Source organism: Zingiber officinale, chromosome 1A (assembly GCF_018446385.1).
Source record: "Zingiber officinale cultivar Zhangliang chromosome 1A, Zo_v1.1, whole genome shotgun sequence".
Classification (NCBI taxonomy): Eukaryota; Viridiplantae; Streptophyta; class Magnoliopsida; order Zingiberales; family Zingiberaceae; genus Zingiber; species Zingiber officinale.
In genome coordinates this window covers 147,839,316-147,861,707 of record NC_055987.1, presented here as the reverse complement: position 1 = coordinate 147,861,707, position 22,392 = coordinate 147,839,316, and the positions used below count along the sequence as shown (strand labels likewise).

The 22,392-nt window shown below is 39.1% G+C and overlaps 2 protein-coding genes across 2 annotated transcripts; one reads left to right on the top strand and one right to left on the bottom strand.

Annotated features, from left to right (window-relative positions):
* Nucleotides 1-11,829: 11,829 nt before the first annotated feature.
* On the bottom strand, nucleotides 11,830-14,528 carry LOC122037907 (60S ribosomal protein L4-like). The gene is made up of 2 exons (XM_042597381.1): nucleotides 13,316-14,528; nucleotides 11,830-12,194 (listed from the first exon to the last, which is right to left on the bottom strand). The coding sequence occupies exons 1-2, from the start codon at nucleotides 14,423-14,425 to the stop codon at nucleotides 12,081-12,083; spliced, it is 1,224 nt and encodes a 407-aa protein (XP_042453315.1). The 5' UTR covers nucleotides 14,426-14,528; the 3' UTR covers nucleotides 11,830-12,080.
* Nucleotides 14,529-14,873: 345 nt separating this feature from the next.
* LOC122037906 (pyruvate kinase isozyme A, chloroplastic-like) lies at nucleotides 14,874-22,086 on the top strand. The gene is made up of 6 exons (XM_042597380.1): nucleotides 14,874-15,466; nucleotides 16,281-16,371; nucleotides 16,454-16,647; nucleotides 17,304-17,425; nucleotides 19,556-20,034; nucleotides 21,581-22,086. The coding sequence occupies exons 1-6, from the start codon at nucleotides 14,957-14,959 to the stop codon at nucleotides 21,880-21,882; spliced, it is 1,698 nt and encodes a 565-aa protein (XP_042453314.1). The 5' UTR covers nucleotides 14,874-14,956; the 3' UTR covers nucleotides 21,883-22,086.
* The last annotated feature ends 306 nt before the right edge of the window (nucleotides 22,087-22,392 follow it).

Here is a 22,392-nt window from a genome sequence, read left to right as displayed (position 1 = left end):
TTTTTTTAAAGGGGAAACAAAATGGTATTCCGAGTAGCAACCAACACTTTGGTCCTCGAGTGCTAATGTGCGTCTGTTTCACCGTCTTCCATCCGGAGTTTTGTCAGCTGATTTTGAAGTAGGTCCCGTCTCGCGAGCTTTGCTTTGGAAGTTTCTTCGTGCAACTCCAAGAACTTATCCCAAAGTTCCTTTATGGACTCGTAATCTCTGATTCGATTTACTTCCTGGGGTGGAAGTACGCTGTGTAGGTGGAACCCAGCTCGTCCGTTCGCTACGAAATCTACTTTTTCCTTCTTGGACCATTGATATTCTTCATTTTCATCTCCTTAGGGGTTTCTGGGAGCTACAAAATTATATTTAATTATTAACATAATTTTAAAATTTGTTTTGAAAAATAGCTCCATCCGTTTCTTCCATGACGTAAATTTTTCCTCGAACTTTGGTGGGTAGATTGTCGGTCCGACCATTGTTTTGGTGCTTCAGTCAACGGTTAGTCCTTTTGAAGTGGTTGAACTCTGATACCACTTGTTGGTGCAGCAGGAGCGACAAGAGAAGGTGAATTGTCTGTTAAGAAATAAAACAACCTTTCCCGAACTTTAGACTTTAATTAATAGTAATTTCACAATTATAATAAATAGAAATGAACAACTAAATAGAATAAAAGAGGCCAAGAAGTTATTTGGTTACAATCTAGGTAGTTGTTAATCCAAGACAAATAAATGCACTAAAAATCTCCTTCGTTGAAGGTGAAGAAGTCTCTTACACTCGTTGACAGCTCAAAAAGTATCCAAGAAATGAATACTGAAGTTGTTGTTGATTTTTTAGGTCCAGGGGTCTTTTTATAGCTCCTGAAAAATCTTATCCGGAGCTGGATGACGCCTCTAGCGAGGCAAAAAGGGATACGACTTTATCCCTTTCCAACGACAGAATTGTCCAGTCGAAGGCACCTTCAAGCAGTCGAAGGCGCCTTCAAGTAGTCGAAGGTGCCTTCAAGCACTTGAAGGTGCCTTCCATAAAGGGTTAAAGGCGCCTTCCACTAGAAGAGTGCGAGGGCGCCTTCCATGTACAGTGAAGGCGCCTTCCGCAGCTAGTGAAGACCTCTAAGCCTTTCCTCTGGTTCTTCCGCTACTATGTTTGCTTGAGTGATTTTGGCCAACCGGAGTAGGACTCACCCGAACCCATTTTTCGGCCTTCTCTTCAAGCAGGCTTCCGCTCCGACTTCTCGTCCCTCGAAATGTCATGGATGTCCTTCTCGTCCACCGGTGTACTCTTCCGCAACATCTCGTCCTTTGAATGCATCGAGCCCGTCGACTCCCTTCCCATGCCATCCTTCTCACTAGCTGCGTCTTCCGCTCAACTTTTTGTGTTCCTAAGCTCCTATACACTTAGACACAAGGATCAAATACAACATGTCCTAACTTAACCTAGTTGATCACATCAAAACCACCATGGGATTCCAACAACAGTAAGTGTGCAGTAGAATTGATGTAAATTGTAAAACCATTTATTCTATGAATGTAGGAAAGTTTAAATAAAGATTCGCTAAGTGTCTAAGACTCACGAGCCACTTGGCCGTGTTATAAGTGAGCATTCTCTTGCGCCTCAAGATTAATAGCCACAGGATTCAGACCAAGCGCGTCAAAGACTCTCGACCAAAGCGGGCGAGTTATAAGCGAGCATGCTCTCGCGCCTTAAGATTAATAGCCGTGGGATTTAGACCGGGTGCATCACAGACTCTCAACCTGAGCGGGCGAGTTATATGCGAGCATGCTCTCGCGCCTCAAAAGTAATAGTGACGGGGTTCAAACCGGGCGCGTCAAAGACTCTTGACCCAAACGGGCGAGTTATAAGCGAGCATGCTCTCATGCCTCAAGATTAATAACCACGGGTTCAGATAGGGCCCGTGAAAGGCTCTCAACCCAAGCGGGCAAGTATAAGTGAGCATGCTCTCGTGCCTCAAGATTAATAGCCACGGGGTTCAAACTGGACGCGTTAAAGACTTGACCCGAGCGGGCAAGTTATAAGCAAGCATGCCCTCGTGCCTGAAGATAATTAGCCACGGGGTACATACCGGACGTGTTAAAAACTCTCGACTTGATTGGGCGAGTTATAAGCAAGCATTGCTCTCGTGCCTGAAGATAATTAGTCGCGAGGTCCAGACCAAGCGTGTCAAAAACTCACGAGTTGTTTAACCATGTTGTAAGCGAGCGTTGCTCTTGTACCAAGTGTCAAGGTCTCACGAGCCGATCGACTGTGTTATAAGCGAGCGTTGCTCTCGTGCCAAGTGTCAAAGACTTACGAGCCGTTTGGCCGTATTAAGCGAGCGTTGCTTTTGCACCAAGTGTCAGAGACTCTCAACCCAATCGGGCGAGGTTATAAGAGAGCAATGCACTCGCATCAAGTATTAGGGAAACGTAGGTCTTCCGACTATGACACACACTGCACGGATGAATATAAAAGGCCAAGTCCCCTACACTAATGAGATGTTACGAGATTACGGAATGGTAAAATAGATAGCTATAAAGCGCCGAGCAAGGGGCACACTGAATGATACTTAGAATTTAAACAAGACCCTGCAGCAAAAGGACTATAAAAGTGCTGAATGGACGCACATTCATTGGCACTTAGAAATTTTTACAAAGTGTCAAATGGGGGGAGGGGGGGGGGTGCAGAAGGCTAATGAAACAAATTAAAGAAGAGTCTACACTAAGTAATCAAGAACATCATTTAGGAGTAACTCGATGATCTTCTCCCTGCTTATAATTTGGCTAGTCAGATCGAGAAAGAGATAGCCGTCATCCTTCAGTTGCTGGAGGGTCTTATCGATGCCATAGTTAAAGAGGCAAAGAGCCCAATCAGTGAACTTGTCGTTGAAAGCGTCAGAGCGGAGATTATTTACCCTGAAAACTTCCAACCGACCGGGTTCTTCCTCTTGGTACTTATTGAAAGACGTCCGGGATACCTCTAACTCAGTTTTCAGTGAAGCCAACTCGATATCTTTTCCATCAAGCTAGAGCTGGCTCGCTGCTTGCTTCACTGTTCGGCTAGCTCACTTGACCGCTAGAGAAGCCTCTGCCTCTTTAAGATTTTGGGCCAAGACCTAAGCCTTCTTATTCTTGATGTCAAGATCTTCGATGGCTCAGAGTTTCCTAACGTTGGCAGATTTTATCTTAAACTCAAAAGTATGAGCCTGCTTGGTAAGCTGATCAAGTTAAAAGGTCTACTCATGATTTTTGTTCTTCTTCACATTGAGCGCTCATTCAGACCCCAGTTATTACTCGAAACTCCGTTCCAAGTTTGCCTTCAGTTGGGTCACCTCCGCAGTCAATTGCTCAAGACGAGCTAGGGAGGTTTCTGATTGCCCGACCGGAGCAGGTAACTACTGGAGCTCGTGCTCCGAGAATGCTAACCTCTAGCGTATGGTCAGACTCTCCACCTAGAACTGTAGAAAAGAAGAGCTAGTCAGAGCCGATCAAGAGATGCAAAGAGAAGACTTAGTTAAAAATATACCTCGGTGGACTTATGAGTAAAGCTGCCCGCGAGCTCCCCGGGCGGAATAGTTGTTGTGCGGGCCCTAACATCCACCCAAACCTATGCTAGTGGCCCTTGAATTTTTATCTGGTGCTCGGGAGAGTGCAGTATGACATCATTAGGGTGACGCTACTCGTCGGTCGGCAAGTGAATGACGACCGTTAAGTGTCTACGACCGCTCGAATCTGATGGCTCTGATGTGACCGGACCTTTAGACTTGGACATTGGGGAGGAGCGGATTATGGACACTTGGGCAGTTGGGATGATAGGTAGAGGTGGCATGTAAGCGACTGAAGATAGACATATTGTCCTGGCCAGCAACACAGACAGCGAGGTCGTCCGATCAGAGGATGGAGGATTGAGTACGGTAGTCTCCCTCTCCAGGATGGTAGAAGATGAGGTATTGCCCCCGCTTGGAAGAGGGGTGAGAGGTGGTAGGTGCAGAGGTCTATAGAGCGGAGGTTGTCGAGGGGAAGAAGCTTCCCCTCGATGTCTCTTGCCGCATTGGATTAGCGGCTCACCTGAGGTGGCTGACTCCGAAGGCACCACAATCGGTGCTATGGATTGCCGCTCGGGGGATAGTTCACCTGTTGCGGCCGAGGCATCGACTTCCTCTTACTTCGTCGGTCAGTCCGTCGGAATGCTCAACTGGCAATAAGCCGTGACTCTCTAACTCGGCGACACCCTTGGCGTTGATTTCCGCATCGATAAGCCTACTCTTGCTGCTCAGTCGTGTCCTCAACATGATTTGTACAACAAAAAAGTAAGAAGAATCAGTTAGATTCAAGGGTGAGCGATAGAAAAAGCACATACCTAAGGGGATGGGCAGCTACGTTCGGATGAGGCTTAGCCTGAATACATATAAAACTCTCTCCAACAGCAATCGGTGTATGTGGTACTTCTGACCGGCTAGACTCAAGGTTGCTTGGAGGTAGTCCGGCTTGTTGCGATACCTGCTGAGCGAGGGAGGCTTCACATCTATCTGTTAGCCGGTCGGATAATCGGACCGGTTGGGAAGACAGACAAAGAAATAATTCTCCCTCCAATGCTTATTTAAGGAAGACATTTTATCAAAATAGACTACGCCCACTCGCGCTTGGAACAGAAAGGTCCCCGACTCGGATAGCTTAAGATAATAGAAATAATGGAACACATGGGGTACTAAGGAAATCCCGTATAGACGGAATAGTACGACCACCCTGCACAGCAACCTAAAAGAATTCGACACTAGTTGGTGCAAGGAGATATGGAAATATTTGCAAACTTCCTAGAAAAAGGGGTGGACGGGAAAGCAGAGGCCGACGTAAAATTGGTCTTTAAAAAAGGGAGAAAGTCGTCATGCGACAGGTGAGGGCGATCGTAAGCGGAAGGGATGACAATTTAATAATCAGAGGGGAAACAATAGGTGAGCTTCATTTGGTCGACTTCATCACCGTTGAATTTAGAGGCGGTGGAAGTGTATCAGAGCCCAAGGACAACCAGAGGAGGACGAGGAGATTCAGCCATGAGGTAAAAAGAGGGAAGAAAAACCAAAAATCAAAGAAAAAGAGGAGGAGAGGCTTATTGCACAGAAAATCGCCGACAATGGAGAAGAGACGATGAGCGCGAGGAAGATGATTAAGGGAAGAGAAAAAAAAAATGGGGACTTAAAAACCTAGAGAGTGGCCACTCTAAGCCGTTCAATCAAGAACATTAGAAAATGGGAGTTCACCACGACCGTTGAATTTAAAAAGGCAGTAGTCACATCAATCCCAAATAGTTGTCCATCACATCACACATATAGCGGCATGTAGAGGCACCATGTGACATTCTGTTACAGGTGGCATTAATAAGGAGGCAGAAATCATGATTATAGGGCATGACTGAGCGTGCTCTGCATTAATGGATGTAGATTTGAGCGATTCTCAAGAAATTATAGTGACATCAGCAGTAATTAAGAAACACTACCAGTCGTAGGCAGAGCTCAGCAAAGAGTCAGAAAATTGACTAAGTATCACACACGACAGAGTCGAACGACGACTATAAACCGTTTGTACTCGCCATCAGCAGTTGAATGGCAGCTATAAAATCATATGTCTAATGTCTTTGCCATCAGCGGTCGAATGGAGGCTATAAAATTGTATGTCTTCACCATCAGTAGCCGAACGACGGCTATAAAACCGTATGTCTTCGCCATCAGCAGTCGAATGACGACTATAAAACCATATGTTTTTGCCATCAACAGTCGAACGATAGCTATAAACCCGCGTGTCTTCACCTCGTCAACAACCGAACGACGGCTATAAACCCGTGTGTCTTCGTCGTCCGTAGCCGAACAACGGCTATAAACCCGTATATCTTCGCCTTCCATAGCCAAACGACAGTTATAAAATCATGTGAGAATATCAGCAAAGTCTATGGGTGGCCCTAAATGGCAGAGCCCCTGATCGGGGAGAAAGGCTCAGGAACATATTAATAGTCCAGTCAGTCGGACTTGCAGCCTCCTTCGACTAGACTTGAGGGGGAGGCTCGTGATTCGAGAATGATGAGGGGTTCCACCAAAGCTAGGTCAAAATAAGGAAGACCGACTAACGTGGAAGACAAAGTCAAGCGGGGTATCCAAGTTGGCCGAGTGGATCGGGTACTGCCGAGCTGATGGTACCAGCTTAGGAGACAAGTAAGTCGAGCTCTCCCCGACCGAGTATAATTGCCCTCCGAAGATAAAAAGAACTAAGCAATAGGTGGCCTCACCGATTGGGCTCCGCATCCAGTCAAAGCGGGATAACAGATGACTGTCAAGGAACAAGGAAAGAGACGTGCCGGCAGACCCTAAGGACATTGCCAAGTGGAGCCTAGGGACACTGTCGAGCAGAGGTAGCCTAGTCGAGCGGACTCCGGTCGGCTGTGCATGGCCCCACCAAATCTCTTATCATATCCTTTTAGGAGTTTGTGTCGTTGACAGTAAGGCATATCCAATAAACAATCGTACTTTAGAAGCTTCCAGACTATCACATCAAAGAACTGCATGACTGCTTAAAGAATGGTGTCAAAGACACTTTTTGACTTGTCTTTTCCTAGAACACCTAGGAAAATGTGTTTACACTTTGGGATACACGCACGAACACTACAGTGCCGATATAAAAGGGGATTCTCATCTACAGGAAGGGTTATGCGTTACTTCGTTTCAACATGCTTTAGCTACAGCTCTCCACTTTGCTTCTCGTCGGAAACTGATTTGAGCATCGGAGGGCCAACGTCGGGAACCCCTTCCTGGCTCGGCACTGATGCTTTTATGTTGCAGGGTTATGCGGAGTCATCGCCGCCCCAACTTTGAAGCCACATCTCCAGCTTGTCATTTCACCGATTTTGGACAGAATCATGCATGGTTTCAAGATTTTTTATTTTCATGGTTGTTGTTTTCGTTATACCCATTTTTTTCTTCAGTTTTTCATTTTTGTTTCCATTGGCAAGCCTCTCCTTTATATCTTGCATCAAGATCCATCTTCAACAAAATCTCAAATAATTTCCCTCTCTTTTTTTTCTTATCTTGTTTTTGAGTAATTTATGCTCCTATCATTAAATATTGTATTTTTTTTATTTTATCTTATACATAATGAATGGATTCAAGATTAATGGGATTGAGGTTGAATTAAATGAGTTTTTTTTGGACATTTAAGGATAGATATTTATTTTTTTAGTGGTTAATTTTTCAATACATGTGAGTTTTGTTTTTGTTATGTGAGTGTAATAATCTTGTTTTATTTAGGTTCCGTAACATTTTATTTGATTTTTTAAACTTTGACATAATTCTATATGTAATCTTTTATGTTAATTTCTCTTTATTGTTATGTAGAAGATAATAATACGTATTACTATTGCTAGTAGAAGATGCAAAATAATTCAAAATATTCAGATTATAGTATTAATGGTGAACATGTTCAACGTTATATATGTTAGTTGGTATCAATTGTTGTTGCTACATTTGCATATTATGATACCTCTATTTAAAACGAAAGAAGAGAAAATGCTCGAGAGAATGAATTAAGTGTATAGACTCATAAATTTGATAATACTTGTATTAGTGAGCTTCGAATGAATAAACATACTTTTGAAATATTACGTAAGATGGTCAGAGATATTAGAGATTTAAAAGACACCAAAAATATGTCTCTACAAGAAGTAGTTATTTTTGTATATGTTTTGGCTTACCAAAAAAATAGGGCAATGAATTTACTATTTTTACGAAGTGGAGAAACTATCAATCATTATTTTAATAGTTTCCTTCAAGTAATTTTGAAATTACATTCCATTTAGCTTTAAAACCCAGTTCATATTATCGAAGATTGTCAAGATATCGTTGGTAATGTTTCAAGGTACTTTACATTTGTATTTTTACAATTATAATTTATTGGAAATAAAAAAAGCCACCTTATTTATTATTTATTTAATTATTATTATTTTTAAATATTTAAATGTCAAGATTATTTAGGTACTTTAAAAAGTAATCAAAGTCACACTTTCTTTGGATAAAAACCTCTAATATCGCACTAGAAAAGTAAATATAGCTTTGAATGTGTTACGCGTTTGTTATCCAAACATGCAGTTTATATATGCTTTACCTGGTGGGGGGATTCTACACATGATGGTTGTGTGCTTAGAGATGCTGTAAATTAGGCCTGATGATCTTAAACTTTCTCAAGGTACAATTGATCTTGGACTAGCTAGTTAGATTTTCAATGTAAAACTTCATTCAAACTCATAATTAATGTAAAATATTTTGTTAAGGTTATTATTTGGTGAATTTTAGATATTATAATACTAATAGATTTTTAACTCCTTTTCAAAGGCACTGATACCATCTGAATGAGTTTCACGATTACTAAACACATACAACTAAAGAGCATTTTAATATGAAATATTCTAAGGCCAAAAATATGATTGAGAGATACTTTGGCTTGTTAAGAGGATGATGAAAAATATTAGGCATCGTTTGATATGCACATTTTTTATTTTTATTTTCATTTTCTAAAAAAGGGAAAAATTATTTGGTTGACAATTTCCACATCTATTTTTAGAAAAAGAGATATCATTGTATGAAAAAATAGAGAATGTCTAAAAGTAATTTTTTAAGAAAAGAGAAAAATACGTTTTTTTTCAAAAAATGAAAATAAAACCAAACACTCCATTAACTTCCCCCTCATTTTTTCCAATTGAAATTTAAGTGCGCATTATTTTAGCATGCTGGCTTTTACATAATCTGATTCAAAAGTAAATGAATTTTGATCCATAAGAATTGGAACCACTTGAAGAACATGACATGGAAGATGAACACTTTGAAGATGATGAATATATGACAAGTATCACCCCAACAGAAGAATGGACCAACTTTAAAAATATGTTGGCACTTATAATATTTAATCATTAGAGAAAAAGAACATATCTTGATCATTTATGGGATAAGGGGATATGTTAATGATGTTGTTGTTGCATTTTCATAAATATTTCAACATGTTTTTCATGTTTAAGAAGGTGATTGTTTTGTAAACTTAACTATTATTCATTTATTTTAGTAATTATTTTATTTTGATTTATATATTATTTATAATCAAATAAATTTTATTTCTGATAAATTTGGTATAACATGTTATAGTTTTTTGTAACCATGGTCTTTTTTACTTATTACTTTTAATGATTTAACATTATTATATGTGAAGATGGAGCAAGATCAAAAAATTTGAAGACGTGGGAGAAATAAATGCTTCTAGATAGAGAATGAGGTCCAAGTATTAATTGCAACTTTAAGATATGGCTTGTGATCCTTCATGGAGGAAGAATGGTAGTTTTAAAAGCAATTAAATGGATGAGGTACATAGGAGAATACTAAGCAAAATTCTTAATCTTACAAAACAAGTTACACCTCATCTTGATTTAAAAATCAAATGGTTAAAGACAAGATTTCATATTATTAATGACATGTGTAGGTAAAATGTATGCCAATAGAATGATGTGGGGAAAAAATTATGTGAAAAGTAATGATTTGATAACTATTATCATATAATTTAATATAGTGTTTGAAATTTTTTACTATATCGAATCTTTCATTTCATATTTTCTTAAGTTTTTTCAATCAGGCATATTTTCTATTTTGCAAACTCACAAAAAGACAAAAGAACATAGGATTTTAAATTTCCATATCTAAATCAACTTGAATTAGTCTATGAAAGGGATACAGCTAGCTTTGTTGTTCAAGGGTATGTAGATGCTATTAACAATTTATAAATTGTCAAAATGATGAAAGTGGAGGTGAAAATCTAAACACATTCTACCATTCTTCAAATGAGTACGAAGAATACAATGATGCGTATTTTGAATTAGAATCAAGCCCAACTACTTTACACAACAATGCTACTATAAAGTCGGCTAAAAACGAAAATAACTATTAACAACAAGAAATAAAGTTACAAAGAAAAAAACCAACAGCAACACATGGATATTGGGACACAACTACATGACATTAAGGCTACGTTTGGTTGAGTGTAATATAATCTTGCTTGTAATGTAATCAAATTTGTAATGTAATATAATGTAATCTTGATTACATTACTACGTTTAGTAATGTAATGTATGTAATCTTTGATTACAAGGATGATTACATTCTTTTGTTTAATGTCCATTATTTTTTATAAAGAATGTAATTCGTTTTATTATAAAATGACAAAAATATCCTACGACCTCTATCGATGGTCGTCGCACCTTTGCCGGACCTTGCGGCAACCAACGATCGTCGTCGTTGGCCTCCTCCGTCGGCAGCCGCCACCGGCAACAATCGCCGGAGGCGGCCGACAGTGGTCGTTGGCGACGATCGCAGGCGGCGGGCGGTGGTCGCCGGTGGCGGTGGCAGCGTCGAGCGGCGACGGGCGGTGGTTGCCTACGGCGGCGGCGGGCGGTGGTCGCCGACGACCGACGACGACCGGCAGGAGGGGTCGACGGCGGTGGGCAACGGCAGCCGACGACAGTGGATGGCGGCCACGGTTGACTAAGGGTATATTCGACATTTAAATTTTGATTAAACGGTGACCTCGTAATGTAATCCGATTACATAGTATTTGCTTTGTAATCCAGATTACAAAACTTCACTATCTTTTGTAATCCAGATTACATTACATTATAAGTTTAAAATTAAACCAAATAAAATAATCAACCTTGTAATGTAATCCTGATTACATTACAAGGCAGATTACACCCTACCAAACGTAGCCTAATAGTGGATTTCACACTTTTATTGATGGTTTTAATGTAAAATTTGTAATTATTGTAAATGTCATGGCAGAAGAGAATTTGCGAAAAAAATGACTTCAGAAAGAATAAAAGCTAAATTTTGTGAAAACTACTTTGGAAAAAACTATTATGCTTTATTTTGTGATAACAATAAAAAAAATGTGGAACCGTCATATCAGCGATCCCCCTAGAGCCGGTCCCACGAATATGGAGGGAGGTAAATACAGGTACACAACTGAAAGCGCATAATCGGAACGTTAACCCCAGATAATGACACTCCGAGGATCGAATCCTGGACCTTTCGACCATGAAATCATGCGCTTTCAACTGTGCTACGCCTAAGATTTGTGTTGATCTTGCTGGATTTTGTGGTTTTTGTGAAAATCATTTTAGGGATAGCTATTATATTGGATTTTGTGATAGCAATGCTAGTTTTTTTTTTTTTATTGTGTCATCATATTATGTGGAAATAATTTTATGAAAAAGTATTATTCTAGATTTCGTAATAGTGGAAATTTTTTCCCTAGTTTTTTTTATCTTCTATTGATACAATTTTTCTTAGCCAATGCTATTATATGAAATTGACAAAAAAAAATTAGCTAGATCCGGAATATATTATACTAAAGTTCATTTGTACTGAGTAGCATATTAAATTCTATTACTCACAATTTGGCTCAACTACCTAATCCCAAGTTCTGTTTTAGAAGAATATGATATACTCCACTTGATTTTCTTTCGGTTTTCGGTTTGTATAAAAGTTAGTAGAGCAAAGTTATTAAAAAAATAATTTTATTTCAAAATAATAAAAATAAAATATGTTTCAAAGTTATTAGGAATAATAAATAAGAAAATAATTACAAAATGCCATATAAGCAATTTTGGAGATAAAATGTATAGAAACCTTATAAGAATATTATGATTTGTTTTAATGGTAAAAATGATATTTGTTGCATTTGTATTCCCAAACATCTAGCAAATGAAACAAACAATATTGGCAATCATACCTAACCCTAGCTTATAAACCAAACAGCAACATTAAAATGGCTAAACTCATTCCCATTCAAATCTACTATCAAAGTAACATTAAAATGGCGAAACTCATTCTCATTCCAATCTACTATCAAATGCATTCCCATTTCTATTCCTGTACCTCAAATCAAACACCACCTTAGAGTGCAAATGATGCATCTAAACATGACTATGAAACATAACCAAATTGACTAAGATATAAAGAAACAGATGAGAGTATTCGTTCGTTTTCGGAGTATGATCCAACTAAGGCGATAGAGGGCTCACTGTGTCACAGCCAGCCACTTGGAGAAGTTCTCAAACTGAGAGTAATCGCTGTCTGAGATCATAGTTTTGTAAAATGCACGTCCAGAAGCCTTGATTGCAGCCGCCTCTTCCTGCAAGGGGAAAAGTGGGAATAAATGTAAGAGATTAATTGCCCTCAAATTCGATAATAAAAATGTAAGAGACTACTTTTGCATGTGTCCCCAATGTTAAAACCTTCTTCACGGAGCACAACTGTCGTACAACTACTTGCATGTGTAGTATAAAAAAAATTCATACACTATCAGATGAAGTTTGAACTTTACAGGAGTACCGTCTATTCAGCTAGCACACAAATATTTGAATAGTAAAATAAACATGTGTATTTGAATTAGAAGACAATACAGAAAAAGGATATAAATGACTAAATTCTTTTGTATGATTAAAACCAAACTAACAATAATGAAGTGCAGCTAGAATCAAAAGTTCTAAACAACTGCAAAAAACCTATTTGGCAGAAAATTAGAATAAAAGATCGCACTTAGCATAAAACCAAGGTGAAACACTTTACTTTTTTCCCATTGATTGTGCAAAATGTTATTTTATATTTTTATCAACAATTGCCCGTGAATGCAAACTCCAAAAGAATCAAGAACTGGTTTCATATAGTTGTCAGCTCTGTGAAAAATGATCTTTATAAAGAATATACATAATAGCAAAAAAGGCAATGAAATGCCAGAAAAACTCTTATTTCTCAAATTTTCTTTAACAGTGCAGGCGTCAAGAGAGCAGGTAACTGTTATCTGATTTACTATCACATATACGCAATCCAGAATGTTCATTTCATACAAATCCTATTGAGCAAAATATCCAATATGTAATCAGAGTTCATATTCAAGTAAAGACATTCAAACTAAACAATATAAAGTGAAGCTCAATTATTCAGAAGAAAGAAATATATCAAAACAAAATTTAGACCAGCAATACAGAATACTAATATAAATTTGTTTTTCTTGAGAAGTAAAAAAATAAAAACAACCAGCATTGATATACGTGGATATTAAAAAAAATCCTACAATAAGCATCCACTAAATGAAACCATTATACTTATTTTAATACATTAAGACCTGTAAAAGGCAATTGGAGCTTAGTAACGATAAATTTACTAGAAAATGCAAACTGATAAAACTGATCAAAGATGTTTAAGTGTGATGGATAAAACTGATAAAGTACTTAGAACAAACAATTGCAATACCTTAGACAGCTTGCTCCTTTTCTTATCAAGATTCTCCTTTTTGGCTTTGGCACGCTTTTCTTCAGCAAGCAAGGCCATCCTCCGGGCAGTCTTGGCATAAGGGTTCAGCTTCAATAACGTGTAGAGATTCTTCAGGGGGTTCTTCTTCAGATGGCGCCTCTTCACGTCCTTCTTGATTGGACGCACCACAGACTGCACCTCATCCGAGTTGATGATCCTTCCGAGATCAGCGTTGAACATTTTTGGTCGGGGTAGGATATATCCCTTCTTCTTTTCAGATTGCTTGTCAAGGCTTCCAAATACAGAATCCAACTTCTCGAAGGCTGATTTGGTCCAGATGATGAACCTGCCAATGTGGCCTCCCGGAGCAAGTTTAAGAAGGTTGAGGCACTCGACATTAGCAATATCAATCCCAGGAATGTTACGGAAAGCTTTAACGACCTTTGATCCATCTGTTCCGTACACAATCAGGGGTCCCTTGCGAGTGACATAGCGACGGTTTCGCATTTTACCTTTGCCGGGACGGATTTTCTGGCCGTTCTTAGCCTTCTCGGCATCGGGAAAGGCACCGATCTGCTTGAGGACCTTGATGGCAGTGGCAGTTTTCTCAAGGCCTTCAGCAGAGTCAGAGACTACGAGGGGAAGCTCAGGAACGGTCTCGATGCGGTGTCCGCGGGCCATGACAAGGGACGGGACGGCGGAGGCAGCAAGGGCCGAAACCACAGCGTATCGGCGCATGTTGATGTTGACGCGTCGGTGCCAGCGGCGCCAGATCTTGGTGGGTGCGAACATGCGACCACCACGACACATGTTGCCGAAAGCACCCTGGCCAGCGCGGTGGGTACCGCCTCCGGGAACGCGAGGGATACGTGAGACGGCACGGCCAGTTCCCCAGGATTCAGCTGAGGTCTGGTGGCCGGCGCGCTTGGAGACGGCGTAGGGCTGGCGTCTGTTTTTGGACAGGCTTGAGTGGACAAAACGGACGACGTCGGGGCGAATCGGGGCCTTGAACACGTCAGGTAGGGAGACAGTGACGGCGACGTCAGTGGACATGTCGCCCTCGAGAGTCTGCACCGTGACGAGAGGTCGTATAGCGGCGGCGGAGGCCATTGAAAAAAAAAGGCCGTCGACCGCCGGAAACAAATGGAAAAATAGCTCGGAGGTTAGGGTTTCTATAGAAGATGAAGAAGGTCAATATCGTTATGTAGAGAGTGACTGAATGGGAGAGTAGGACTCCTCGCTTCGTCTGTGCTAATGGGCCAGGCCCACGTTAGATTTAACTCCGGTTTGAACTCATGAAATTTCTAATTGAGCCGACTCGCTGGGTTCACTTAGATGCGCATATTCGTGACTTCCCAAACACAAACTGACCCGATCAGGGGAACCAAGTATTTGGTGTTCTTTTATAAACCGAAACTTGACGATTTCTACCATCGAGTCGGTGCCGGATGTCAAAAACGTTGATGACGTCAGTCCTTCGGGTCAATTAGCTCCATTGGCAGCTCGATGAAACCTAGATGCTGTCTCTCGCATGACGGGTGATCCCGACAAACTGGCACCTCGTGCGCTCCGTCCCTAACAGGCGATCAGGAATAAAACCCCAACCTCGTTTAATCCTTCGCAGCTTCACACAAGGAAGAGATGGCTCAGTCGCTCCGCTTCCTCTCTCCTCCGCCCACGGTCGGCATCCCCTCCAAGCTCTCCCACTCCGTTCCTCCCATCCCCTCCCTCCGCCGACCCTTCCCATGCCCTCGTCTCCGCCACGCTTTCTCCATCTGCGCGGCGGCTTCCCCCTCCCCCGATCTCGTCGTCCCCCTTGGCGGTACCGCGGCGTCGTCCATAGACGTAGATGCAGTCACCGAGGCGGAGCTCAAGGAGAACGGGTTCCGGAGCACTAGGAGGACGAAGCTAGTGTGCACCATCGGGCCGGCCACTTGCTCCCCACAGCAGATCGAGGCGCTTGCTGTTGGCGGGATGAACGTCGCGCGGATCAACATGTGCCATGGTACCCACGAGTGGCACCGGGAGGTTATCCGTCAGGTCCGCCGGCTCAACGAGGAGAAAGGGTTTGCTGTGGCTGTGATGATGGACACCGAGGGCAGCGAGATTCATATGGGCGATCTTGGCGGTGCCGCCTCTGCCAAGGCTGAGGTTAGGTTCTTGTTCTCTTTGATAGGAGATGCTTTCTTCTGCATTTATAGTCGAGAGAATGCATGGACACGAAATTTGTTTGGTTTATGCAGTGACACTACTTTATCAGAAAGTTTAAATTCGAAATTTTCAAGTTGCCAGGAAGTTTGCATAGATTATTTCACCCCGTGACTTTGTTTATAAGAGACTTAATTGTTCTTCCATTACCTGTTTTTAGTTTTTTTAGGCGATAATTACAAAGAAAATATTTATCTTTTTTCCTATATGGAACAACGACGAAGTAAAAAGAAAATGCATTTCAAAAAGATTGAAATGACAAGAGAAATAAAAACAAAGGTAGGCTAAAATAAACCAAAAAGTAAATACAAAAAGGATTAATAAAATTATAACAATTAATAGAAATTAGACAGTCCCTACCAACCAAAAAGAGTACAGGAGAAGAAAAAGTAGTTATTTATCTTGTTTGGTTAGGAATAAAAAGGAGAAGCTGAAGAAGTTGTCTTGTAGATATAGAAAAAGGTTCAAAAGAGACGCATGGAAGAGAAAGAACAATAAAAAAAAAAAAAGCGATGAAAGTTATTTTCCTGATGTTATTCCACAAAAGTCTTAACATTAATTTGAGGCCATTATAGAAATATGAGGATCACCTGTCCTTCCTCTCCTCTCCATTTCTCTTATTGAACAAGAGAATTACAGTTTCTTCCCTATAGGACACTCTCAAGATAAATGCACTTATTCTCTTCACTTTTTTTTTCTTCTTTTTTTCCCACTTTCTCTTCCAACCAGAAACTCATCATTATTATATATTGTGCAGGATGGTGAAATTTGGACATTCAGTGTGCGAGCTTTCAATTCACCTCTTCCAGAAAGGACAATAATTGTGAATTATGATGGCTTTGCTGAAGGTCAAGGATTGAAGAACTCATATTTTGGTGTTCTATCTACTTTGTTGGTTAGACCTATTGAGAGCTTTTCCACCTGTTACAGATATTAGAGTTGGTGATTTACTTCTTGTGGATGGAGGAATGGTCAGATTTGAGGTGACTGAGAAGATAGGGCCAGATGTAAAGTGCCGCTGCATTGATCCTGGACTGCTTTTACCTCGTGCAAACCTTACTTTCTGGAGGAATGGTAGGCTAGTCCGAGAACGTAATGCCATGCTTCCTACAATATCTTCAAAGGTCGGTTCATGTTATGCACTCACTTATTGTGGTTTCTTTGTACTCCTAGTTTTTAGTTGTAATTATTGATTTATGAACTTATAATGAAAAATATCCTTTGTTTGATGTCACTAATATCATTCATCAGTACATATCGATGATGAACATAAATATCAAACTTGGTTTTGATTGTATGAACTTTTTATCACAAACTCATCTCATCTTGGTCATGTTTTTCACTATTTTTCTACTCCATTTTGTAATGATTGATTATTCCTATTAATTTAATCCTATCATCTAGCTTCATTGCATTTCATAGGAAAACTAAGAAAGTCTTTTCTTTGTGTATATTGTAATTACTTTTCTTGATTGTACGAGTATGTTATATTTTTCTCACATCGGGAACATGAGCATTATTCTTTGGTCCAAAATGTCTTTTGTTGAGATTTACTGATTGCCTTTTTCTCCCAACCGAAACAATAAAGTAAACTAGTAAAAATATGATAATAAAAATTATGCAGCTGGCTATTTTGTTTTACATTAAAGTCTGAATGAGTGTGAGTATCGTTAAGGTTTTCTAACAATCAAAGTGGTCTATTGGGATGATAAATTCATTCAACTTGTTGAGATCTTTAGTCAAGCTGCACTCCATCATCTTATGCTTTTGTTATGTGCAGGATTGGCTTGATATTGATTTTGGGATCTCTGAAGGTGTAGATTTCATCGCAGTTTCTTTTGTCAAATCTGCTGAAGTTATTAACCATCTCAAAAGCTATATAGCAGCACGATGCCGTGACAAGTAGAAAATCTTCCTCTTGTGTTTTTCCCATTTTGCTTTTTTTGTTAAAAAAAAATTCTTTTTATATTGGTTCTCAAAGCCTCAAACCACATAACTAAAACTTTGCATCTGATGACTCGTGTTATCTTCAGACAAATTTTGATAACAAAGAATTTTAAGCTAGACCTTATGGAGTGAGAAAACCATACTAATACCTTTCTGGACAGGTCCTGCTGCATGTTATGTTGCCAACACTGACATCATCTATTAGAGTATGGCTGACTCTTATAAATAATAATTAAGTTTGGTGGAACTCTTCCCCATCTGAAAAACGAATTATCAGTGTGAGAATTCTTTCTTGATCTACTATCTGTTTTCTTAGTTGTTTACAGTCCTATATCTGCCATAGGATAGTCATCCACAAATGAATATGATGGAGCAAAAGCTATGTCTTTTAACATAAGTTTATCTGTACCAGCTTTTAGAAGATACAAATGGGTAGATAAGTGCCAATTTACATTGTTTTGATGAGGCTGAACAATGTTCAGAATCATGGTTTCTGAAAAAGTCAAATAGAAGAGAAGTTGCAGAATTTCTCTTTTTAATTTAATAAAACCTTGAGAAAATACTATGATTTGAATTCTCTGAACATGTAGATAACAGGTAGTGAACCCAAGTATTTTGAGTTGGCCCCATTTATAGAATCTAGTAATAACCAGGTCATTAGATCATTCCTAATTATGGCAACAGTAGTGGTCATGTTTTGTAAAGAACTGAAGATGTTGGACTGCTATAATCCTTGATTTGAGAAAAAACTACTACCCCCAAGCTTTTCTGAATTTTACAAGTCCATGTGTAGCAAATGGATGAAAATGGTCAAGCATGCTACAATTTATCCTCTTAAATGTTGATACCTTGATAACCATGTAGCGTTCATTAACTGTACATTAGTTCTTTCATGAATTTCCCCAGGTATTCAGTTTAACATTTTGAGATAATGTTTGTGGTTAGTAGGATCCCCAGTGCTTCTTGAATGAGATAGATATCTAATTGTTCAGTTGCTCATTCCTTTGCAAGCTTGTGCAGACAAGTTGTGCGCAAGAGGAAGACTGTTGACCTCAGCAATCAGGCTTGAATATTTGCATTTTTCTTTACCAGGTTGTCATAGTGTTAGTGACACAACTAAGAGAACATAATATAAAGTCAGTAGATTGTGTACAAATTTTGTAATTGTAGGCTGTAGATCCATATTCTATGTTATTATCGAATTATTTGTTGCTGTTTTGAATTTTCCTTGTTATATCTCTTTCATATTGCTGGGGCTTTTCTTAGCTGGTCTATAATAGAATGTCTTCTCTCTCTTTTTTTCTTTATTTTACATGTTGCAATCTTGTGATTTTTATCCTTTCCAGTTCATTTCAAGTTTGTAACAAAAACTGGATTTTATGACCTTCACTAAGATTGTAATGGATCTGAACTATTTACCCCTACTGAGATTGAGGTTAAATATTAGTTATTTAGTAGTCTACCTTCTTCCTCTATTATTTCAGCTACTTATTTATTTTCTATCCATGGAATTGAGTTTTGAAATTGTCTTCTCCAAGTCAGAACTTCAAATGGGGAATGTGTAAGAATTAAGAGCATATATTTGTTTTTATAATCAGTAGTTGTTTGTATATTGGATCGACTGCACAACAATTGTGCAGTGGATCAATTGCACTAAAGAGGTAGCTTAGTAATGTCAGGTACCAGTGGGATGTGGATGATCATATGTTTGTCTTCAAAACATCCCTAATACTCAAGGAGATGATTGTGATGCCTCATGAGTATTAGCTCTAGGGAAGACTATTGGACAAGTCACATGTCGATGAGGGATAATTCATGATTAGAAAATGAGATAGGTATTTATCTTAAGCACCTTATTTGTAAAATGTATGGTATTATATTTGGTTACTTGTATAGGATGATCAATTGAGAAAACGTTCCTGAAGGGATCTCATCAACAACTTCATAATAAAAACAGATGTGCCAACTGGTTATTCCAATTTTTTTTACATAAGAAGTATAAGTTTAATCTGCCCTCCTGTTTTTTATCTGCTGAGAAGTAATTCTTAAATGCATTTTAATGTGATGTCTCAAACAATGTTTCAGAGAAATTGCAGTTCTTGCAAAAATTGAGAGTGTTGACTCCTTGAAAAACTTGGAAGCCATTATTCTTGCATCAGATGGAGCGATGGTAGCTAGAGGAGACATGGGTGCTCAAATTCCATTGGAAGAAGTTCCTTCAGCTCAGCAAAAAATAGTCAGGACGTGCAGGCAGCTCAACAAGCCTGTAATTGTGGCCTCTCAGCTTCTTGAATCCATGATCGAGTATCCTACACCCACTAGAGCTGAAGTTGCTGATGTCTCAGAGGCTGTTAGGCAGAGAGCAGATGCTCTGATGCTCTCAGGTGAATCTGCTATGGGTCAATATCCAGATAAGGCATTAGCTGTGCTGAGAAGTGTCAGCCTACGAATTGAAAGATGGTGGAGAGAGGAGAAGCGCCATGAGGCTATGGAGCTTCCAGTTGTTGCAAATTCTTTCTCTGACAAAATCATTGAGGAAATTTGCAATTCTGCTGCCAAAATGGGTAAGCATCTTGATTTTTTGTTTCTGTCTATCTCTTCCCAGTAGCCCAGTTGATTCTTTAACCTTGGAAGTATATGCCATGCACATTAACCTTTTTCCTAGACCTCACATTGTGACAGGGCTTTTATGTAAACCCTGTCTATTGCATTCGACTGCATAGTGCAAATGTCTAATTTTTTTGTTTATAATCTATTTGGTTCTTGTTATTTTTGGCTCTCGAATAGATTAATTACAAATATAGTACATGAACCTTGCGCCTCATTTCAATTTGGTACACACTTTTTTAGTTTTGTTATATTCCTAATTTTCGTTTCAGTTTTTATATAGTAATTCTGCCAAAAAAAATTTCCAGGCAGATGGAAGATTGACCAGTGGTATATCGTGATATTTTTTATAGTTAACCCTGTGAATTTTTTCACATGTTATCCCAAGAACTCCAATACATTTGAAATACGACTGTTATTTACACGCACGTTTGTTTCATAGTAATTCTTGGTTACTTTTAATCGCTAATTTCTCTATTTGATCATCCTTTTTGGATTTATCTTGCTTTAGTTTTCTGTCTTTTTTTGCTTCTTCATATTGGTTATAGTACAGATGGAGGTCTGGAAGGGAAATTTCTCTACCCAATTAGTTTCTGGTACTCTTTCTCTATTTATTAACTCCAGTTGAACTTGGTATCCTACTAATACTTAAATTGTACGGGTTGGCCTATATCTAACTTATTCATGAGTTAACTAAATCCTTGTATTTGCAAGATTATGGTATTAGGAGGACGATACCATATTTAGCTTCTTGGATGACTATGACTAGAATGAAAAAACAATAATAAATTGCAACAAATGACTAATCTAGAATAAAATGTAAACACACCAAATTAGAAATTTTCTGGGACAGAATGCATTCCCTTCCTTTCTTCGGTTCAAGCTGACATAGATATGTTTGAGCCTTTTTGTTTTTGAATAAATTATCTATGTGACACTGAGCCAGTAGTCTTTTGTGATTAGGTTTAGCTTCCACGTTAAAGCCTGCATATAGAATTATATTCTGGCATGCAGCAATGTTTGTGAACTGAGCCATCAGCCAAGTATCCAAAAATGTAAACACACCAAATTAGAAATTTTCTAGGACAGAATGCATTCCCTTCCTTTCTTCGGCTCAAGTTGACATAGATATGTTTGAGCTTTTTTGTTTTTGAATAAGTCATCTATGTGACACTGAGCCAGTAGTCAGTCCTTTGTGACTAGGTTTAGCTTCCACGTTAAAGCCTGCATATAGAATCTATATTCTGGCATGCAGCAATGTTTGTGACACTGAGCCATCAGTCCAAGTATCCAACATTGCCCCCCTGAATTTTTTAGAAGATATTATTCGAACTGGTTAATAGACCCTTCTCATAGAATGACTTCTCGAAATCAAGATAACTTCAGCAGGATTTATAGAAATTCTTATATGATGAAATTAAACTTTTGTCGCTGAAAATTTGTTCCACTTCCATCACGTTATCACTGTTTACTTCTTTTGACCCTGTTAACTGTGATTGTCAGCAAACAACTTGGGAGTGGATGCAGTCTTTGTTTTTACAAGTACTGGTCACATGGCCTCTCTGCTATCACGGTGTCGCCCTGATTGTCCAATCTTTGCATTTACATCCTCAACATCTGTGAGGAGGCGATTGAATCTTCAGTGGGGTCTGATACCCTTCCGTCTTAGTTTTTCTGGTGACATGGAGAGCAATCTTAACCGCACTTTTGCTTTGCTCAAGGCCAGAGGAATGATCCAGTCTGGTGACTTAGTGATTGCTTTGTCAGATCAGTTGCAATCCATTCAAGTGATGAATGTCCCATAGGAGGATGCTTGTATTTGTCTTAGTGTGTATCCAATTTATGAAATTTTGCCCAAGCTTATGGCATGCATGCTTGGCTGCTTGCTGTATCCTTTAGACACAAATGGTACCTACTATTTCTTCTGGATTACACATTCCATTCAATGTTTTGAATTGAAATTGTGACATTTGATCTTAATAATAAAGAGTTATTGGGTTCTTGCACCATGAATTGTTTCTGAATTACCGCTTTATCTGTTCGCATCATTTATTTGCAAATGCTCTAGTAAGATTGCTCATCTGTAAAACAATGCTCTCGTAAAGGACTTCATCAAATTCTCTGGTAATACTTGTGATATTTTCTTTGTTCTGAATTAATTTTAATGTTTCCAAGTATGACCGTAATTTTATTTGTTCTCTTGGTAAACCATATATCTGTTTGTTGGTTTGCAGATTTTTTGGATCACTCTTTGGGTTTCACTACCTTTGGATCTTTGTCTACCTTGTTATAGAACAACATAACCTTTTTGTGTT

What these genes read in the sequence shown, in the direction of transcription:
- LOC122037907 (XM_042597381.1), bottom strand. Translation starts at nt 14,425, where the DNA reads ATGGCCTCCGCCGCCGCTATACGACCTCTCGTCACGGTGCAGACTCTC. An exon ending in AAAGGAGCAAGCTGTCTAAG is followed by an intron (nt 12,195 to 13,315) that starts GTATTGCAATTG and finishes TTCCCCTTGCAG; the next exon opens with GAAGAGGCGGCTGCAATCAA.
- LOC122037906 (XM_042597380.1), top strand. Translation starts at nt 14,957, where the DNA reads ATGGCTCAGTCGCTCCGCTTCCTCTCTCCTCCGCCCACGGTCGGCATC. An exon ending in CCGCCTCTGCCAAGGCTGAG is followed by an intron (nt 15,467 to 16,280) that starts GTTAGGTTCTTG and finishes TATATTGTGCAG; the next exon opens with GATGGTGAAATTTGGACATT. An exon ending in GCAGCACGATGCCGTGACAA is followed by an intron (nt 17,426 to 19,555) that starts GTAGAAAATCTT and finishes ACAATGTTTCAG; the next exon opens with AGAAATTGCAGTTCTTGCAA.